Source organism: Fundulus heteroclitus, unplaced genomic scaffold (genome assembly GCF_011125445.2).
Source record: "Fundulus heteroclitus isolate FHET01 unplaced genomic scaffold, MU-UCD_Fhet_4.1 scaffold_45, whole genome shotgun sequence".
Classification (NCBI taxonomy): Eukaryota; Metazoa; Chordata; class Actinopteri; order Cyprinodontiformes; family Fundulidae; genus Fundulus; species Fundulus heteroclitus.
In genome coordinates this window covers 1,604,275-1,623,030 of record NW_023396868.1, presented here as the reverse complement: position 1 = coordinate 1,623,030, position 18,756 = coordinate 1,604,275, and the positions used below count along the sequence as shown (strand labels likewise).

The 18,756-nt window shown below is 40.5% G+C and overlaps 1 protein-coding gene across 2 annotated transcripts in view; it reads right to left on the bottom strand.

Annotated features, from left to right (window-relative positions):
• The window catches only part of LOC105922527 (prohibitin-2), a 49,744-nt gene extending 33,086 nt beyond the window's left edge, over nucleotides 1-16,658 (bottom strand). The window contains exons 1-4 of one of the 2 annotated variants that reach the window (XM_036131659.1): nucleotides 16,511-16,658; nucleotides 15,809-15,941; nucleotides 13,256-13,340; nucleotides 11,143-11,222 (exon numbers count right to left, since the gene is read on the bottom strand). In XM_036131659.1, the coding sequence (XP_035987552.1) occupies nucleotides 11,143-11,222; nucleotides 13,256-13,340; nucleotides 15,809-15,941; nucleotides 16,511-16,531 (319 nt within the window). In that variant the 5' untranslated portion in view covers nucleotides 16,532-16,658. The remainder of the gene's footprint in view (nucleotides 1-11,142; nucleotides 11,223-13,255; nucleotides 13,341-15,808; nucleotides 15,942-16,510) is intronic. The other variant, XM_036131660.1, reaches the window with a different exon arrangement.
• Between the last annotated feature and the right edge of the window lie 2,098 nt (nucleotides 16,659-18,756).

The following is an 18,756-nucleotide window of genomic DNA, read 5'->3' as shown; positions in this document are numbered from 1 at the left end:
CTTAAATAAATGTTTAACGGAGTAAAAGTATTGTTGAAATTGCAAATGCTTTTCTTAAACTCTGAGGTTATTCTTAATATGTTTTTGTGAAAGGGAAATCCGTTTAATATAAAAATCAACAAGTCCACTTTTATTAGTTCTATTTAATCTTGCAATAAGTTTACATGTGTGGCCCCCTTGAGATCAGAATAAGCTGAATGCGGCCCCTAGACCAAAATGAGTTTGACACCCCTGGTTTAGACCTTTAGAGATGATAAAGTCTAAAATATGTCCCCTGCTTGTGTGTTGGCTGTTTAACATGCTGAGTTAAACCAAAGTTTCTAAGTGTGTCACACAGTTCGTTTGCACTTCCGTCTTCAGGATTGTCAACGTGAAAGTTGAAGTCTCCAACAATAATTAAACAGTCATAATCAACGCATATCACAGACAAGAGGTCACTAAAATCATTAAAAAAGTTGAATGTGGACTTAGGAGGCCTGTAAACATTCAGAAACATAGTTCGTACCGGGCTCTTTACCTGGAGAGCCAGATGTTCAAAAGAGTCGAATTTTCCCAAAAACACCTTTTTACACTTTAGTGAATCATTAAACAATGTTGCTACTCCTCCATCTTTCCTCTGCTGTCTGCTCTCACAAAGGAAATTGTAGTTTGGAGGTGTCGACTCTATCAGTATAGCTGCTTCACTAAATTCAAGCAGCCATGTTTCTGTTAAAAACATTACATCAAGATTATTGTCAATAATGAAGTCATTAATTAAAAGGGATTTTCCTGACAGAGATCTAATGTTTAGTATACCCAGTTTACATGACTTGGTGGTTGATGGTGTCTCTGTGGCAGGTTGCATCTGACAGTTTATGACTTAAGTACGATTGATTATTCCTGTTTGTTTTCCTTTTGCTTTTCCTATTTCTGCCACGTATCATAACAGATATTCCATATTCTCTGTCAAAAGGCCCAGGCTGGTGCTGGAAGCGGTCTTGTCTGATAAACATACTGCCAGGGCCCGGTGTACATCACAAGGAAGTTATCCGAAGGTCTTCAGGACAGGCATGTTCTGTGATATGTAGAGGAGGAGGAGGATCTGGACCTCTGCGTCCTTTGGAGGATGCTGATTTAGTTACAGAACTGCAGTTTTCAGAATTAATATGTGGAGAGGATGTCAACTGTAGACCAATCTTAAGGACTTTGTTCATGTTATGAGAAAAATCCAGAAAAGGAACCTCTGGGCTTTGTAGAGAGCAGGGGGAGGCGGGTGCAGTCTTGATCGGTGTTCGTGACGATGGAGGTTCTTGGTCCTCTCTTTGTCCTGCTGAGATCTGGGATGAATCCTCCTGTAGCTCTGACGACGCCTCTTTCTGTGTCATCTTTCTGGCCATCTTTATCTTGGCTTGTTCGGGCTGTACTGGGCTTATCATTTGTTTTGGCACTGGATGAACTTTGTTTTGGAACAAAGTTGATGGTGCATGATTCACAGAATAGAAGATGTTTTAAATCAGCCGTTTTGCACCTGACCTATTTAGAGAGAAACCATCTCTGTTGAACAGATGTCTCCTCTCCCAAAAGATGTTAAAGTTGTCTATGAAGGTTACAGTTGTTTGTTTGCATGTTTTTTCCAACCAATTGTTTAGCATCAAAATTCTCGGAAAAAATCTCGTCTCCACAATTAACGGGCGCCCAAGAGCTGCTGAGAAACACCTTGACATTAAGGCCCTCAACTAAGTTCAACAGACGAATGTAATCCTCCAATACTTCTGATTTTCTTATCCGAGTGACGTCGCCCAGGGCTTCAGCTTGTATTATGAGTTTTTCCAAGGTCTGGCGTTCTTTCAAGATCCTTGGAAAGATGTCTGAAATATCAGACACCAGGCCACAGTTCCTGTCGTTATAAATCAACACCTCTGTGTTTTTCTTGTTACAGAAATGTTTAATCCCACTTACAGATCGATTGCATAAAATCAGGGTCCTCGGCCCTGTGGCATGTCTTTTCTCTGATGTCTTAGAGCGAAAGTCGTTGACGTACCTCTGATTGATGTCAAGATCCTCCTGGGTCACATTTTGGAGCGGAGCGAATCTGTTTCGTATTGGAATTCCAGCATTTCCATTAGGTTTACTCATATCATTTGTTGTGAGAACAGTCCGCTGCTGTTTCATTTGTCCTGGGACAGTTTTCTGTAGTATCGGCCAGTTTCCTTTGTCTAGGTGCGGGGTTCGTTGATCCTTTAATCTTGCACCCAGAGTGGTCCAGGGATTCTCATTTTCCTCAGGGATCTGTTTGTTCAGTGAGTTGCTGGGCTGGTGGTCGCCGCTTGGAGTCACAGGCAGGGTTGTTTCATTTCCATACGCGCCGTTTACATCATAATTCAGTTCGAGTCGGCATATCTTCTATTGTATAACAGCGATCTTCTGTAGAAGCGTGTCAAGGTCCACTGTGGTGAAGGTAGGCATCTTTCCAAAATCAAAATCAAAAATAAATAAAAAGGAAAATAAATAAAATAACTAAATCCCACTTTCCATGGTTTTGGCAAAGAGATAAAAAGGAGATAAAAAGTAAAAGGCAGGAAAATGCAAGCAAGCAGAGAAAAAAGCGTCCGAGCAGGCAGAGAGGCGGAGGCATTGATTAAAGAGGTATTGATGTTTCTTTATCAAGTCTGATGACCCTAAAGTGCTTCACACTACATTCAATCTCCCATCCACACACACATTCACACCCCGACAGTGGTGAGCTATGTTTGTAGCCTGGGACAGACAGAAAGAAGCAAGGCTGATATACATTGGCGCCACCAGGCCCCCTGACCACCACCAGCAGGCAATGCGATTGAAGTGTCTTGCCCAAGGACACAACGACTGAGGCGGTCGGCGGGCGCAAGGCAAATTTATTCATATAGCACATTTCAGTACAAATTTAATGCTAAGTGCTTTACATGATTAAAACATAGGAAAATAAAAACAAGTTGGAATAAAATGTAGAAAAATTGAAACAAAAAACATGGGAATATAGAAACTAAATGCTTGGACTACAAACTTAAATTAATGATGTTTCAGTAGAACAGTTTAACTACAACAGTCAAAGGCTATCCTAAACAGATGTGTTGATAATCTTGATTTAAAAGAGAGATTTAAAAGAACTCATGCTTTCAGCACAAAGTTTTCTGGAAGTTTGTTTCAAATAAGCGGAGCACAGGAACTAAATGCTGCTTCTCCGTGTTTGGTTATGGGCATGCAGAGCAGACTGTAGCCGAAAGACCTTAGTGTTCTGGAGGGTTGATACACTGATAACAAGTCTGATGTATTTAGGTGCTAAGCCATTCAGGGATTTATAGACTAACAGAAGTATTTTAAACTCTCTTTTCTCTGAGATACAAGAAGCCAGTTCTAGGACTTTAGAACTGGGGGGGGATGTGCTCTACTTTCTTGGTCTTATTGAAGACACAGGCAGCAGCGTTCTGGATCAGCTGCAGTTGTCTGATCCACTTTTTAGGCAGCGGGAATTGAACCGGCAACCCACTGGTTACAGCAGTGTGTGCAACTTGGGAAGGTAGCAAGTTAGCCCTGTAGAAGGAAGTAGCCTGGGTTGCAGCTCTTAACATTTCCACCAGTGATTGAGTCAAGACTGGTTCTTCCGAGACCTAGACCAAGCCCTCCAAGACCAAGGCTGAATATTTAGAATTAGACTTCTATTTTGGGACACTTTTTTTCCTGTGAAAAATAAATAAATGAATAATTATTATTATCATTATTATTTACAACACAAAATGCAGGATAAAAAAAGATTATTCAACCAAAACTACCTCACAATAACATGGCACTCTGCTTTTAATGCAGCATGAGATTTAACTTATGGTTTTATTTAGTGTTTAATGTTTTTTTTTATTGTTTATAACTTAATTATCATTGTAATGTGTAATTTTTGTTTGCAGCATTATAACCAACAGCAATTGTTTTTAAAAGTGTTGTAAATAAATTAAATTTGATTACAAAACGATTATCTTCCACATCTGAGAAAGTCAGCAGGCATAGAATAGAATATAATTCAATTTTATTGTCATTGCACTGTCACAAGTACAAGCAACGAAATGTGTTTCTGCTTATAACCCATCCCCTAGGGGAGCAATGGGCTGCCACTGTGTGGCACCCGGGAAGCGTTCGGGGGTTAAGGGTCTTGCTCAGAGACCCAGAGTGCCGGCACTGGGGATTGAACTGGGTACTTGCATTCTTCTCTGAGTGCAAGCGCGCTGCTCTAACCACTAAGCCAGCACCCCTAAGTAGGGCAGCCTACTTAGGGGTCTTTCACAGTTTTCAGTAAGGTAATGCATCAAACTGTGTACTAGGTAGAAAACATACCCCTCACAAAACAACCGCTGTGATTCGAAAGTTTACGCGCATGCACACTCGTTTTCTAAGGAAACTTGCTAAGTAGTTTTTCTGAGCTGTTATGTGTCGTTAAAACTGATCAAAATAATGTCACAGCTACTATCCTATTGATTTTATTTGGGACCTATTTCAATATGCATACCTTCTGCCTTGTGTTGTGTCTGAAACAGCAGCTGTGAAAATTGGCGATAGCTGCTCCACAGAAGGCGGAGATTACCCTGCTCTCTGGATGGGGCTGAAACAGGGCCGAAAAGGCTGAAAATTATGAAAAGCCCTTTCATTTCTGTCTGTTCATTTTCTTCTTCTATTGATTAAAACTCTCCCAATAGACACAGTGACAGTGTGGGCAGTCACGAGTTGTCCTCATGGTTTTATTTACACAGAAGCTTATGCTAAGCACCTTCCAGCCTTATAAATGTACACAAACATGCAACTTACGTGAGTATACAGCATTAATCTGTCGGGTTGGTAAAATAAATCCAACTTTCTGAATTGGAGAGCCGGGAGGCAGTTTCCAACTGCGTTCAGGAGTCGTGCCAAAGTTATCCCCGACAGTATTTAGATCCCGTGCATCAGGAGCGCAGAGAGAATCCAGTTTACTGTGCTGAAATGTAAATTAGTCTAACAACTAATTTTAATCACTTGTTTGTGGGGACACGTCCATTCGGTTTGTTTGTGTTGTTTTCTTCAAAAGCATCAAAAGCAGTTACGTGTTCTATATATAAAAAAAAAAAAAAAAAAACTACACGGCTTTGAACCGGTCTCAACCAAATTTATCGAGGCCAAGCAATACGAGACTGAGCCCAAGACCGAGATGTCAAGGTCGGTCTCGAGGCCAAGACCAGTCTCAAGCCCTCCAATCCCTGATTTCCACCCAATCACAAACCCTGTCCCAGCTGTAGTTTTCCACCATTAACCATAATGAACCGATTATAAAAAAGTGAAATCATAGGAAAGATTTTGGACTGGAAAGAAAGGAACTCGAACTTTGATTTGGACATTCGTCAGGTATTGGACAAGCCAACACAAGCCCGAGGGATTGGAGCAGGTTTCACGTTGAAGATGGGCTTCTGTGGGGCGTGCTTTGGTGGCGCAGTGGTTAGCACGCACAACCCATGATTGGAGGCCTTAATCCTCAACGTGGCTGACACAGGTTTGACTCCGACCTGTTGTCCTTTGCCGCATGTCTCTACCCCCCTCTCGTACCCCCTTTCCTGTCAGCCTACTGTACAAAAAAAGTGCCACTAGCGCCGTAAAAAAACAAAAAAAAAAACAAGAAAGTCCTAGAGCAAAAGCAGTTAGTTTTAGGTGTATTTAGGTATTTAGGCCACCGAGGTCTTCTCTGCCTGCCTCAACAGCATGATATCAATCTAATTTTGATATTTTCCCACTAATTATTCTCCATAGTTATACTCTTCATTTCATTGCTTTCCTCTTGGCTACACTGCTTCCAGCCTCAGTTTGAGAATTGGAGGGCTGACCTTCATGTTAGATCCAATCACATTCACCCATAATTTCTTGCCAGGGTCTAAAATCTGCCCTCAGGCCTTTGATTGGATTAGCAACAGGGTTCTCGTGAGCGCATTTTAGTGGAATGGTCCATTACGTGGAAAGATTGTCCTATTGCTAAAATTAGGCCGTTATGCTCATTTATGAGGGAAGTTGGGATCTCTGGTAAATTGTCAAAACTTTTACCACTTTTTCACTGCATTTTAGGAAAAGAACAGGGTAGCTCCTCCCAATGCGCGTCAGATGGATCAGTCCACACTTTCCTCAGAGCATTAAAAACGCTATGCACAAGCATCTAAGTTGAGAAATTGGACACCTTTTTGAAAATCAAACTGCATGTAGAAGCCAATTTGTACAAGGGTCTATATAAGAAAGGAAATTATGTGTGTATGGGTGTGTGTTTCACCGGAAAGGTAAATCGGTTGAACGCTTGGCGGGGAAAACGCTGTCAACCCACAGCTGGCCGTTCGTATCATTTTTTTTGTTTTGTAATCAAGCAAAGTTGGAAATAAATCATCTTTTTTAACTGCAAGAACAGCGTCTGGACATTTCACATCTACCATCACACCCCGGCAAATGCGCGTCAACCATAAGATTCCAGTTTAAAATACTCCAGTGGCTTTAAGCGTCGGCTTAGCCTCTACACTGCATTTTGTCTGAAAGTAGCAGAACATCAGTGCACCATGGTACTTTTTGCCTCACCTAGTCCATTTTAACTGTGCATTTATGGCGAATAAGAAATATTAAATGTCACATTAAATATATGACAAATTATGGACAATCAGCATGTTTTTGATGCAATCCAACATGTTTAGGATATAACAACAGGCATGGGCCAAATATCTACACTATCAGCGTGTGACACAGTGCCATCAGCCTTTCTCCCATGTTTTTTGCCTCACTGAAAGCCCCGGTGTGAAATGCACAGCCCGCCACTGGAAAACAGCTACATTTAAAGCTGTACAGCAGAAGAGGAAAACTTATTAGAAAGGGGAAAAAAAGTGTGCAATTATTAAATAATACCGTATATTCAGAAAAATCAAATGTTAAAGTAAAAAAAAAAAAAAAGATTTACAGAATGTAATATTTCAGTCAATCATTTTGTTGCACAAATGAACAGAAATCAGCAAAGAAATCCACATAACAGAACCAAACTATCCTCTAAATTGAAAGTTCTGCTATGTTTCTGCACGTTTTTAGTGGAACCTCTTAAAGTTATTCTCATTCTCCTTTGTTGTTTCCAACATCTTGCAACAGCAGCCAGATCCTTTGTTTTCACCTGTCCCTCAAAGTTGAACTACAGGACAACATCACAAAGTCACCCTCTACTCGCAGTGGCACTCGCTACCCAGCCGTCTCCTTCCATAGTGGATAATCGCACTTGGCATCCATGTATCCGCAGGGTTGGCCATCATTAGCAATAGCTGCCTGGCCAGAACACAACATGCAGAATAAATAAACAATTTAACAAAGCCTCGAGGCAGATCATTTTTGCCTCGATTAATTTTATGAATTGAGGTCCTTGATTAATTTGATGAATAGTGACAGCCTTAGGAGACTTTAAAATTTCCAGCAGCAGCATTATTTGCCTCAGTTGAGCGGCTGCAAAATCAGAATCAGATATACTTTAATAATCCCAGAGGGAAATTGCTGTTTCAGTACAACCGCCATAACAAACAAACATCACAAACATTTACAGGGGGAGACGATTTAGTGAGGCCTTGCTGCCAAGGACAACCGCCTTACACGGTGCCCACAGGGCGCTGCCATTACTCTGTGGAAATATAGAGGCCACAAAAAAAGGAAGGTGAGAGGGAAAAACATAACTCATACTTTATCCTATAACATGATACAGTTTGAGATCTCTTGCACAAAAGCACAAATAAGACGAGACACATACAGCAGAAGGTAAACATTTGAGACTAGTTGCGTCTAAGTTCGTCAGTTTTATGAGCATCAGTTATTTGTGTCTGTTTGGGTGAAAGTGTTTATATTTCTGTGAACACTCTCCAGAGGCCATTTGATATATTATGTTTGTTCTTTGACAATGTATTTTGGGAAAAACTGGTTAGTTTTAAACTAAGAGCAACATATATGCTCGTGCCTGTAATGTTGCTCACATAAAACTAAAAACCACATGTGTTATTTTGTTATAACTTGTTTTAACTTGTGGTGGGAACCTATGACAATGTGTTGTGGGAAAGACTGATTGGGATGGGAGGGAGAAGTGGCCACTCTCGCTCCCATCTGATACTTTGTTTATTGGTATAAAAAGGAGGGGACCGCCCTCAGTCGTTGAAGTCAGCTGTGGGTTGTATGGACGCCCGACCACGTGGATTGTGCTCTAACCGGACTGACCGACTTTCCAGTCCTAACCATGGTAAGAGATGGAGCAACACGCCTGTTTGAAAGCTTGTCGGCTTTAAGTGCTTGCTACTTTGCGTGCGAAGTGCTTGCTGTTTTGTGTTGCTGTGTTCTGTGGGGAATAATAAATGTGGGCCTTATATTCTATCAGAAACAGTGTTTATATCCTTATTTGTGTTTGCTGATCTCTCCCGATCCTGAAATAAACATTTCATAAAACACCATTGTCCTTGATGTTATAAGCCGGCCAACAGTTCAGAAAGCATCCGCAGGTGTCAGCAGGGGAGGGGGTAGCATGGTAGAGTTCTGAGCATTCTCCGCCATAACAATCCAGGAGTGATTAGATAGGGAGGGCATAATCCAAATGTTATTTGTTATGAAACAGCTGCACTACTTTCCTGTCAGCTTTAAGTCTTTTGCTGGCTCCAAATGGTGAAATCCAATTTTCCAAATTGTTGGACTTTTCAGCGCTTCACATCCAGATTTTATCCCAAACTCCCTTGAGTCCAACCACCGAAGCCAGTCTGCATTCCAGCACATCCAGCTTTTCGGCTCTGCTCCTCCACCTTCCAGAACTGTCCGTTCACTGCCTTAGTGAGCACGTCATATGCAGCCGGCAGCGTGATCAAGGCCAAATGGCTACCGACATCCACTGTATTTGCTGATACTTCAAAAATCCACCAAATCCAATAAGTAGAAATCCAAGTATCCTGAATCCAAACATGCAAATGGCCAGAAATGACAAAGTCGAAAGACACACCATTTTCCATCCAAGAATATAGGGTGTATCCCACAAAATGAGTCAAATCAGGACCGGACCGTTCCCCTTTTCGTTGCCTACCCGTCGAAATTCTTTTTATCTATAGACCAGTTCACGCGTGACGTCACAAGCTACATCCGGGTCCCGCGGGTAGGCAAAAGCAGTACTGTTCTCGTCTACGACCATGACAAAACGGGTGAATTAGTGTGCTTTTAGTTTTTTTATTTTTGGAATCTAAACAATGCCTATGACTTGTTGTGCTCCCGGTTGCACACAGAGGCATTCCAAATTGTCGGATGTACGTTTCTTTTGTTTACCGAAGGACAAAGAAAGACGTAAGAAATGGATAATTTCAATGAAAAGGACGCAGGCAGACAATCCCAATCGACTGTGGGAGCCGCCATATCACGACAGAATTTGCAGTCTGCACTTCATCTCCGGTAAATACAACTTAATTTTGCACTGGTCATTGTTTGCGTCCGCCATTGTGTTCGCCTTTTGCCTACCAGTCCGGCGCGCATGCGCGAAAAACCCGGATCAAAACAATAACAATGAACTGCTTACCAGATCCATGTTTTTCAGAGTTCGGTTGATATGAAGAAATGCTCAGAAAGACAAGACATAGCAAAGCTGGAGAGGAGAGAAGCGGAGAGGAGAGAAAACACGACCGACCTCGAAGAGAGACAGAACAGAGAAAGAGAGATGCGCTGAGTACCTCTGTGTGCTGCTACTGGAAGAAGTGCAACAACTTGGGCAGAGGTGAATGGATCAGTTTATATCAATTTTGATGTAAATCTGTATCTTTGAATAATTCATTTTTTAAGGATTCTTAACACCAGGCATAAATATCTAGACAACTGCACTGGTTTCCATCTTTTGTATCACTGTTGCTAGTGTATAAATGATTTATTTAAAATAAACAAACAATGCTTAAGGAGGTGTGAGTGATGACAAGCGAGGATAATCTCTTGAGGAGAATGGTGTGAGAAAATGTATCAAAGGCTGCACTCAGATCAAAGATGTGAATGGATGGTGGACCAGAGTCAGCTGCCATAAAAATCCACAATCATTTTCTGATGAGACCAACTTCAGTACTTTGTCAGGGACAGAAACTGGACTGGAGTTATTTCTTGAGGTTACTGTGAGTTAAATGGAAATGAAGGTGAATAGAATTATTTCAAGCATTTTGGAGATGAAAGGTAAATTGGAAAGGGCGGAGATTATTCTAGTTCTAGGGATCTGATCCAGGTTTTTTTTAGTATAGCAGTGATATTGTGCGGCCTTTAGGGGCTGCGAACTAATCCAGGAAGAGTGAATGATAGCATTTGGAACAAAGACAGACAGTATTTAACCAGGGATCTAAAGATAGGGTCAAGCAGCCATGCTTAGATTTACTGATGAGTGCTGAGAGGTGAACGGATCAGTTTATATCGATTTTGATGTAAATCTGTATCTTTGAATAATTCATTTTTTTGGATTCCATGTTGGCACACCAATAAGCAGTTTTATTATGATGTGCCTTTTGAGGACATCAACAGGGGGATTGTTAAGGATTATAAAACTAGATATGCTGGAGCTGCAGAAGCCGAGAGACAACAGAAAACTCACGGACACTCAGGACTCATGAGGTTGACGTACTTAGATTGGACAAAATAACTGATTAAGAGTAAATGAGTTAGCTTGGTCACATCCAGAATATAGGGTAATATTCTCCACCAATGTCATGCAAGGGACAGTGATGTTATATTGTACACCCCGTTGCAGGGGGGTTCTATATAATACTTACATAAGTGATGATCATAGCTCTCTCCCTTTCCTGTTCTTACCCGTCCCGCATTGTTTTATGTATGAGAGTCCAGTACAGTAAACATTCCTCAGCCTTATTAGATTGATATATATTAAAGTATAGTTTCTGTTTCAATAGTCTTTACTACTAAAGGAGTCTACAAGAGAGAACATCACTTCTTTCAGAGTAAAGAACCTGGGAGAACCACACCAGGGGATGGTTAATTATTGCATGAGGTAAACATTATTTCATATTAAACTTGCGCTACATAAGTCAAAACAATTCTACTTAGCTGAAGAAAATGCCAACAAAATCAGCAGAGGTGTTTTGGTGTGTGTTTAGTGTTTATTACCTTTGCTTCCAGTCAATGAAGAGATTTTCCGAGGTTTAGCCCGAATATCATAGATGATTGGGTACTGGAACCACGGGACCCTTCAACATCGATTCCAAGGAAAATAAACCACAGATTATATTGGGACCCATCTTAAAATTCTTCACAGCATACAGCAGATAACAGACTCAAATAATTGTTCAAAACTTTGATGACATAAACTGGTTATGAAAAGTCATGTGATGAACTGGTGACCTGTCAAGGGTTAACTGGCTGCAGGACTATGGAACTGCGATTTCATACAACTTTACCGTTCAGTTTATCAGTCAGTTCTCTGCTTTTTGTTCATATCTGGATTAACAGAGTATGACGGCCCTTGCTATATTAAGATGAGACTAAATTTCTTGTTTGGTGAAAAGAGGCATTTCCTCTGGTGAGAAAGGCTTGGTTTTTGAGCTCACAAAGTGGTTTTAAAAGGAGGGCTTTTCGTCTTCCATTCAGGGTTTTCTTTTTTGCTTCTACAGAGCTCTCTAGGGCTGCACATGTATACGGATTCTAATAGTGTTATTAAGTACCAAAAATAGATAATCCATACTAAATATGCAAACTGAAAGGTCTGTCTGTGTTCTAAGAAAACCTGATTAACAGGTGCTGTACCAGAACCAACACAGAGAGGCTTAAATAAAACTTTCAGAGCAACATTTTGGATCCAGCTGGAAGCATTGTAGTGATCTATGTAAGGCAGTAAAACAAGGGAAATACACTATACCAGCAGTTCCCAAACCTTTTTAGCCACGCACTCCATTCAGTGTCCATTCAGTGTCCCAACCGAGTTGGGACACTGAATGGACACAGAACCGACCTTAGCTCGCCGCAGCCCCACTGGCAGTTGCCGGTGTCCCTGTTCCTGTGTGAATACGTGCTGAAACTGCATCTTTAAAATGAACTGCACTTGTCTGAATCACAATGAAAAGTATTGCATTGCAGCTCTGTGTGTGGACATAGCCAAGAAATTGCATCTACCATAGGGCTGGACGATATAGAGCTTATCGGTAAAAAAATGCATATTGATCGATATAGATAATTATTGAAAATATTTAAAACCATATTTTATGTGCAGCTCTGCCTGCACATAAAATTAATTCCAATTAAATCTTTATTTAACCATAACAGAATTTTTTTAAAGAAAAATAACTTAAGAGACGTGACAAAGAATAAACTAAAGTAACCAGTAAAATGACCAAAATAAATATACCAAATAAATAAATAAAATAGCCTATTTAGGTGGAAATAGTACACTAGTTAAGTTACTTCTCAGGTTTCATAACTGAGAGGCTGACGCAGGGCTGAGGTCCGAGTTTGTGGCGTGGGATTGATTGCTGCTCATTTTGCACTGATTCTCTGCACTCCAACATGGTTTAGGGAGCGCTGTTAGAGAAAAACTTGCGTCCCGGAACTTTATATCCTTGGTCAAGAGTGGGGAGTAATTGTTTGAAGCCAGGTTTTTCAGCTGCAGACAACAGCAGCATATCCATCACTATGAAGCATTTTACTGCATGCGTGATGTCCTTATGCCGCTTGGACGCTTTGTCATTTTATCACAAAGAAGGGAGCCCAGTTTAGCTGCTATACCTGCTTTGTTTTGGAAGAACTTCCAGAAGATGACGCGGAGGGCTGCACAGCTCGCGCTGCTGCGGTTGTGAGCGGCTTTTGTGATGAAACAAGTTGGTTGCGTTACCAGACTTTGTTTTTACCGGTTCCTTGCTAGTTTTACAAATCACTGTGGTTTATTTCTGTCAGACTGGCGAACTAGTAAAACCCCGTTTCGGGACCGTTTCCTCCGCCGTTCCTTGCTGCGATATATTCACGTGCTCTGTGTTGTGGTTTGAGAGGGCGGCGCTTTGTGACGGCGTGCCTGGGTCCTCCATTACGATTGGTTGAGAGGAAGTAGTGACTGTAGCATCAATTAATATGATAGGCTGAAAGGAAGGAAGGAAAACTTTCTATATCGAAGTTTTATATACCTTATTTTTTTCTATCACGCCACACGTCTATCGATCGATATATATTGTTATTGAATTATCGTCCAGCCCTAATCTACCACTAATCTTTTTGTGGTTGTTACAGAATCTACCTGAAATGAAGCCCCTCAGCAAGAATGGTGTCCATCTGCATCCCCCCAATCCTGTTGAAAATGATGGCTCTTTGTCCTCCCTCCACTGCTCAAACACAAACAAAACAAAATTATTTCCTGATATTGTGTCAGGTTAAACCAACTGGTGTGACAGGTGGGAAACAATTACAAAATAATACTCTATATTCAGGTTTATGTCCTGATTGTGGGATGTTAAAGGCATACTATGCAACATTTTTCAGTTAATTAATATGTTCCATACCGTTTTGGATGATTAAATGAGTCATTTCAGATCTAGCAAAGGTTTTCTCGGCCGCCCTGGTTGTCTGTGGGGGAAATACTGCACTTGCAATGCGGTACCGCGCACGTGACGTCACCGTCTCAAGAGCAACGCCCCTTTTGCCGCTTAGGTAGGGCACACAGGAGAGAAAGCACGGATAACCCAGCTACTACACGCGCAACAGAACCAGCGATCTGACCGACTTTACAGCCGTTAAACTTTCCCAAGACGATGTCCCAGGCGCACGGTTTACTGGTCGAACTGTCGAAGAACACACCAACCTTCAGCTCAAACGATGGCTTGAGGTTCGAGGGCTTAAAAAAACTGGAAAACTGGCCGAGTTGATGAACGGTAAGCTTTGTTTTTTTTTTCCTGCGCGGCGATCATGGCAGCGTCGGCCGTTTTTTTTTTTGTTGTTGTTTGCAATCACCGTCCAGGAATGGGTATATGTTTAATGTTTGTCTCATTTGAAATGTTTTTGAGTAAGCCTGGTAGCAGGCTATCATGTTAGCGCCTGCTACCATGATAGCCTATATGCTGTCATGGTAGCAGGCGCTTCTTTATTAACATGTCGGCCACCAAAATACTCTTACCTTGACTTGATGTCGCTGGAATTGGGTCAGGATGTTCTTCGGTTGGGCCCTTTCCTCCGACAAAATGCTTGCTACATATGTACTTGAATTTGGTAACTTTTTCCGGGTTGAACTGTTGTGTAGGCCGACCGCCCCGGTGTACCAGCGCACACATTTCTCCTTGGCAGTCTTGAAGAAAACATCCTTCATATGCGGCCGATCAGCGTAACTTGAGTCGCTGTTGCACGTTCCATAGCAACAATGTTTAAAAACCATGGTCTTAGATTTGGAAAAAGCAGTCGTTTTACCGAGTAAAACCAAGGGTAACGCATGTCTCTTTTAAAGCAAAGCAGCGGCGGGTTTCAAAAGTTTGCCCCACTGCGTACCACGTGATGTGACGTCATTGTGACGTTGTGTTTCTAAAAATAGCTCGCGCGCGGTACCGCATTGCAAGAGCTGACGGCCCGCACACACAGAAGTCTCGCTTTACGGCGAGAACTCCATGTGTTTTTGCCCTGCCATTCACTATATGCACGCACGAAAGCAACAACAAAGAACCGCGTGTTAACATCAAATAAACATGCAAGCATATCGAGTTTTATTATTATTATTATTATTATTTATTTTATTTTTTTATGTTGGCGAAACGCTACCGCGGCGGCCGCGGCGAGGCGGCGGCGGCTTGGCGAGGCGGTGGCGTCTCGCCAACATAAAAAAAAAATAAATAAATAATAATAATAATAAAACTGTTAGCCATTTCAACACCGATGTTGAAATGGCTGACAGTTTCTTATAACTTATAATAAAGTTTCTTAAAAAGCATCATCTCAAAACAGAAGTAATCTGCATACATAATACTGATGAGTACAGTTTGAAACCTTAGTTCAGTCACATTATGTTCCAGTATATTATGAAAAACCTGGTCCACATTGAAATGTTTCTATGATGTATGTGCATGTATGTAAGTGTTTAGTTGGGAAACATCGCTTATTTTTATAAACCTTTTTTATACAAGTTCATATTGATAATACTTCTTCTTGACTGGCACACATGTGGCAGGTGTTTGTGCTAAACTTCACCAGCGTCTTCATTTTCTGATACTTTTTGCTTTAAAAAATATTTCCTTATTTCTGAGACATGTCTATCATCCTTTCAGAAACTGTGTCTGGACCCTCTCTGATCACATCCAGGAATCTCTAATATTCAGCCATTCTCCATTCTTCGCCTCTTATGCCGTCTCTGGTTCAGGGAACGTGACAATTGTAGTCCATGTCCTGAATCCCTGTGTGTGTGTGTGTGTGTGTGTGTGTGTGTGTGTGTGTGTGTGTGGTAGCTTAGAAGCTCCGACTCCAGCTGCAATCCAAGCCTTGTAGACTAAACGATGACTGCAAACATTAACGTTTATTTATTAAGATCTATTTTGTTGTTGTCCAATAAACTTAAGAAAAAAGTTTGAAATATATCACCCTTTGTCTAATAAATCTGTATAAAGACATGCACTTGACTTACTGAATTTAATTATTGAAATAAATATACTTTCTATGATATTCAAGTTAACAGAGACGCTCCTCTAAGTTTTGTTTTGTTTTACATAAGAACAGCAGTTTTGCGGTCCTACTCTAAACTTCTGGACATTACAAATCACCTAATGGGATCTATGGAAACCAATGAAAACAGATATTAACCAGTAGAAGATCTTACCTGTGTAGGTAGCTTCTTTAACGCCATATGCTAAGGCTCCAGCTCCAAGCAGCAGTTTCAATCCCAGTCCTGCTCCTTTGCCCCCAGATGAAGACATCCGACCAGTCAGGTCCCTCAGGTGCTGAATGAAGCGCTGGATTTATGTAGAAAGTGACAACAGGCGGATCATCGTGGGTTTCAAATCAAGTCAAATTGCTGATTTTTGAGACAAACACACGTTAGCAGTTCTAAAAGGGCGGCTAAGGAGACAATTACCTAGCAAAATTATTTAAGAATAAAACAATCAATATAAAAGATAACATGCTACGATTTACACAGGAAAGTGTGAGAGCAGCCCAAAGGCCAGAGTGGGTCAAGTTTTGGACTCGACCATGATGGATTACGGAGCGCGTTAACTGGAAAGTTCTCAGAGCACAGCAGGGTGAGACGCTGAAAGTAAGCCTCCAAGCAGACTCCTGTTAAACAGGAGGCCATTTTCTCCTGTTTAACAGGAGTCTGTTTCGGCTACTTTGCTTACATGTGAGCGCTGCCGTAATGGAGTTCACCGCTACACGCCGCCGGCTTAAGATAGCAATGCAGAAGCAGTGTTGCAAAAAGCTAACCGATGGCCGGTTTAACGGAGGCAGCCTTCTCCCGGTAAGCATTAATAACAGGCTGAGAGTGAAACACATCGGCTGTGTCACCTTCACTTAAAGCACTTACATTCGGCTCCTTACTCGCCATGCTGTAGCTTGATAGAATCCAAGGTCGAGACCACAAAGCACACTTCTTCTTCTTCTTATTCTTCTTCTTCTTCTTCTTCTATAGTGTTTTCTGGCAGTTTACAAACTATGTGCATTACCGCCATCAACTGGACGGAGATGTAATCCATCCATCCATTTTCTGACCCGCTTTATCCCTCATGGGGTCGCGGGCTGCTGGTGCCTATCTCCAGCGTTCACTGGGCGAGAGGCGGTTTTACCCTGGACAGGTCGCCAGTCTGTGGAGATGTAATTCAGAATTTAATTTTCCTGTATATCTTTAAATCTTAAAGCAACTAAATTATATACATACTCACAAACTCACAGATGCACACTAAATCCTCACAGCTAATTTTGTATCTATTAAATATTTAATAAGTGCTTGAATTATATCATTTGATTGATGCTTCCCTAATAAATTAGCCATATTTACTGAACTCCCCATTACCCTTTCCAGTTCTTTCCCTTCTTTTATATATTTTCTATAATAAATCAACACGTGTTCTACTCCTTTTGTTTCCCCACAATAAGAACAATCACCCGATGGATGTTTCCCTATTATTGTTAAACCCCTATTTAAACTCGTATGCCCAATCCTCATCCTGTTAATCCATATTTCCTCTCTCCTATTCATTATACTATTATTTCTTATGATTACCTCCTTCTGTATTTTATGTAAATGCCTTCCTCTTAATTCTAAATTCCATATCTCCTGCCATATATTATTTCATTATCTTTAATAATTACTTTTATTTCTGCTCTACTTACTGGGACATCATATTCAATTTATCTTGCCTTAACTGCTTCTTTAGTCAATTTATCTACTTTTTCATTACCTACAATTCCTTTATGTGCTGGAACCCATATGAATCCAATACTTATTTTTTGTTGCTTTATACCATATAACAAATAACTAACTTCATCTAAAAGATCTTGACGGCTTTCAGATTTTCCACTTATAATACTGGTTAAGCAAGACATTGAATCTGAACAGATAACTACCTTAGGCTTCACCTCCAGCACCCATTGCAATGCCAAAATAATTGCCAACATCTCTGCTGAAAAAAATTGATAAATTATCTGTTGTTCTTCTTTTTATAAAAACTTTTTGTTTCTGGATATAAACTGCTACTCCTGTTTTACCATTTTCCTCTTTTGATGCATCTGTATATATTTGTGTCATATTTTCATACCTTATTTCTAAATACTGCTGAATAATTTATTACAAACCTCCACAGGACTGTTCTATTTTTTTGGTTTCTAAATTTACTAATGGCATTTCAAATAACCATGGAGCAATTTTAGATGTGATTACAGTTTTACAGCATGCTATGTTATTTATCCCCAAATGATCTGCATAAATATTTCCTTCCCATCCAAAACTCCTTATGTTAGGCCATACTCCCAACATTCTCTGAATATCTGTTTAGTAGGGTGATTTTCCTCATGCCCTTGTAAATTTAACCAATAATTTATTGACAGTTTCATCCGGCTTAAGTCCAGTGGCATTCTTAAGTAATCACCTGAAGACAGGAATTGGAGAGGTTCTAAAAGCACCACAACATATCCTAAGCGCTTTAGCTTGGATTCTATCTAAATCTAATAACAAAGAATTTGCAGCTGACTTATAAACAATACATCCATAGTGCAACATAGATCGAATTAAAACATCATCTATTATTTTCAAAGATATGCTTGTTGCCCCCCTATCATTCCCTGACAAACATCTCAAAATATTAATAAATTTTTTACATTTATCAATAATCTTCTGTATATGTATCTTAAATTCAAAGTTTTACATCAAACCATACGCCTAGGTACCTTACGATATTTACCTGTTTCAATTTATGCCCGTATAATATAAGATCTACTGTTGGATTAACCCTTTTCCTTGAAAAACATATTACTTTTGTCTTCTCAACAGACAAATGAAACCCCCATTCATGTGACCATCTTTCAACCGTATTAATTACTAATTGCATTCTATTTTTTAAATTACTAATATTGCCTCCTCTCACCCATAATGTCCCATCATCTACATATAATTCTTTACTAATTCTAAAATCTATAGTATCAAAAATATAAATCATTATATTAAAAAGCAATGGACTACATACACTACCTTGTGGAGTTCCATTTTGTATAGTAGTGATGGGTTCGGCAACACCGATGCGTTGGCGCATGCGTCGAGCTCACAGAGCAAAACCT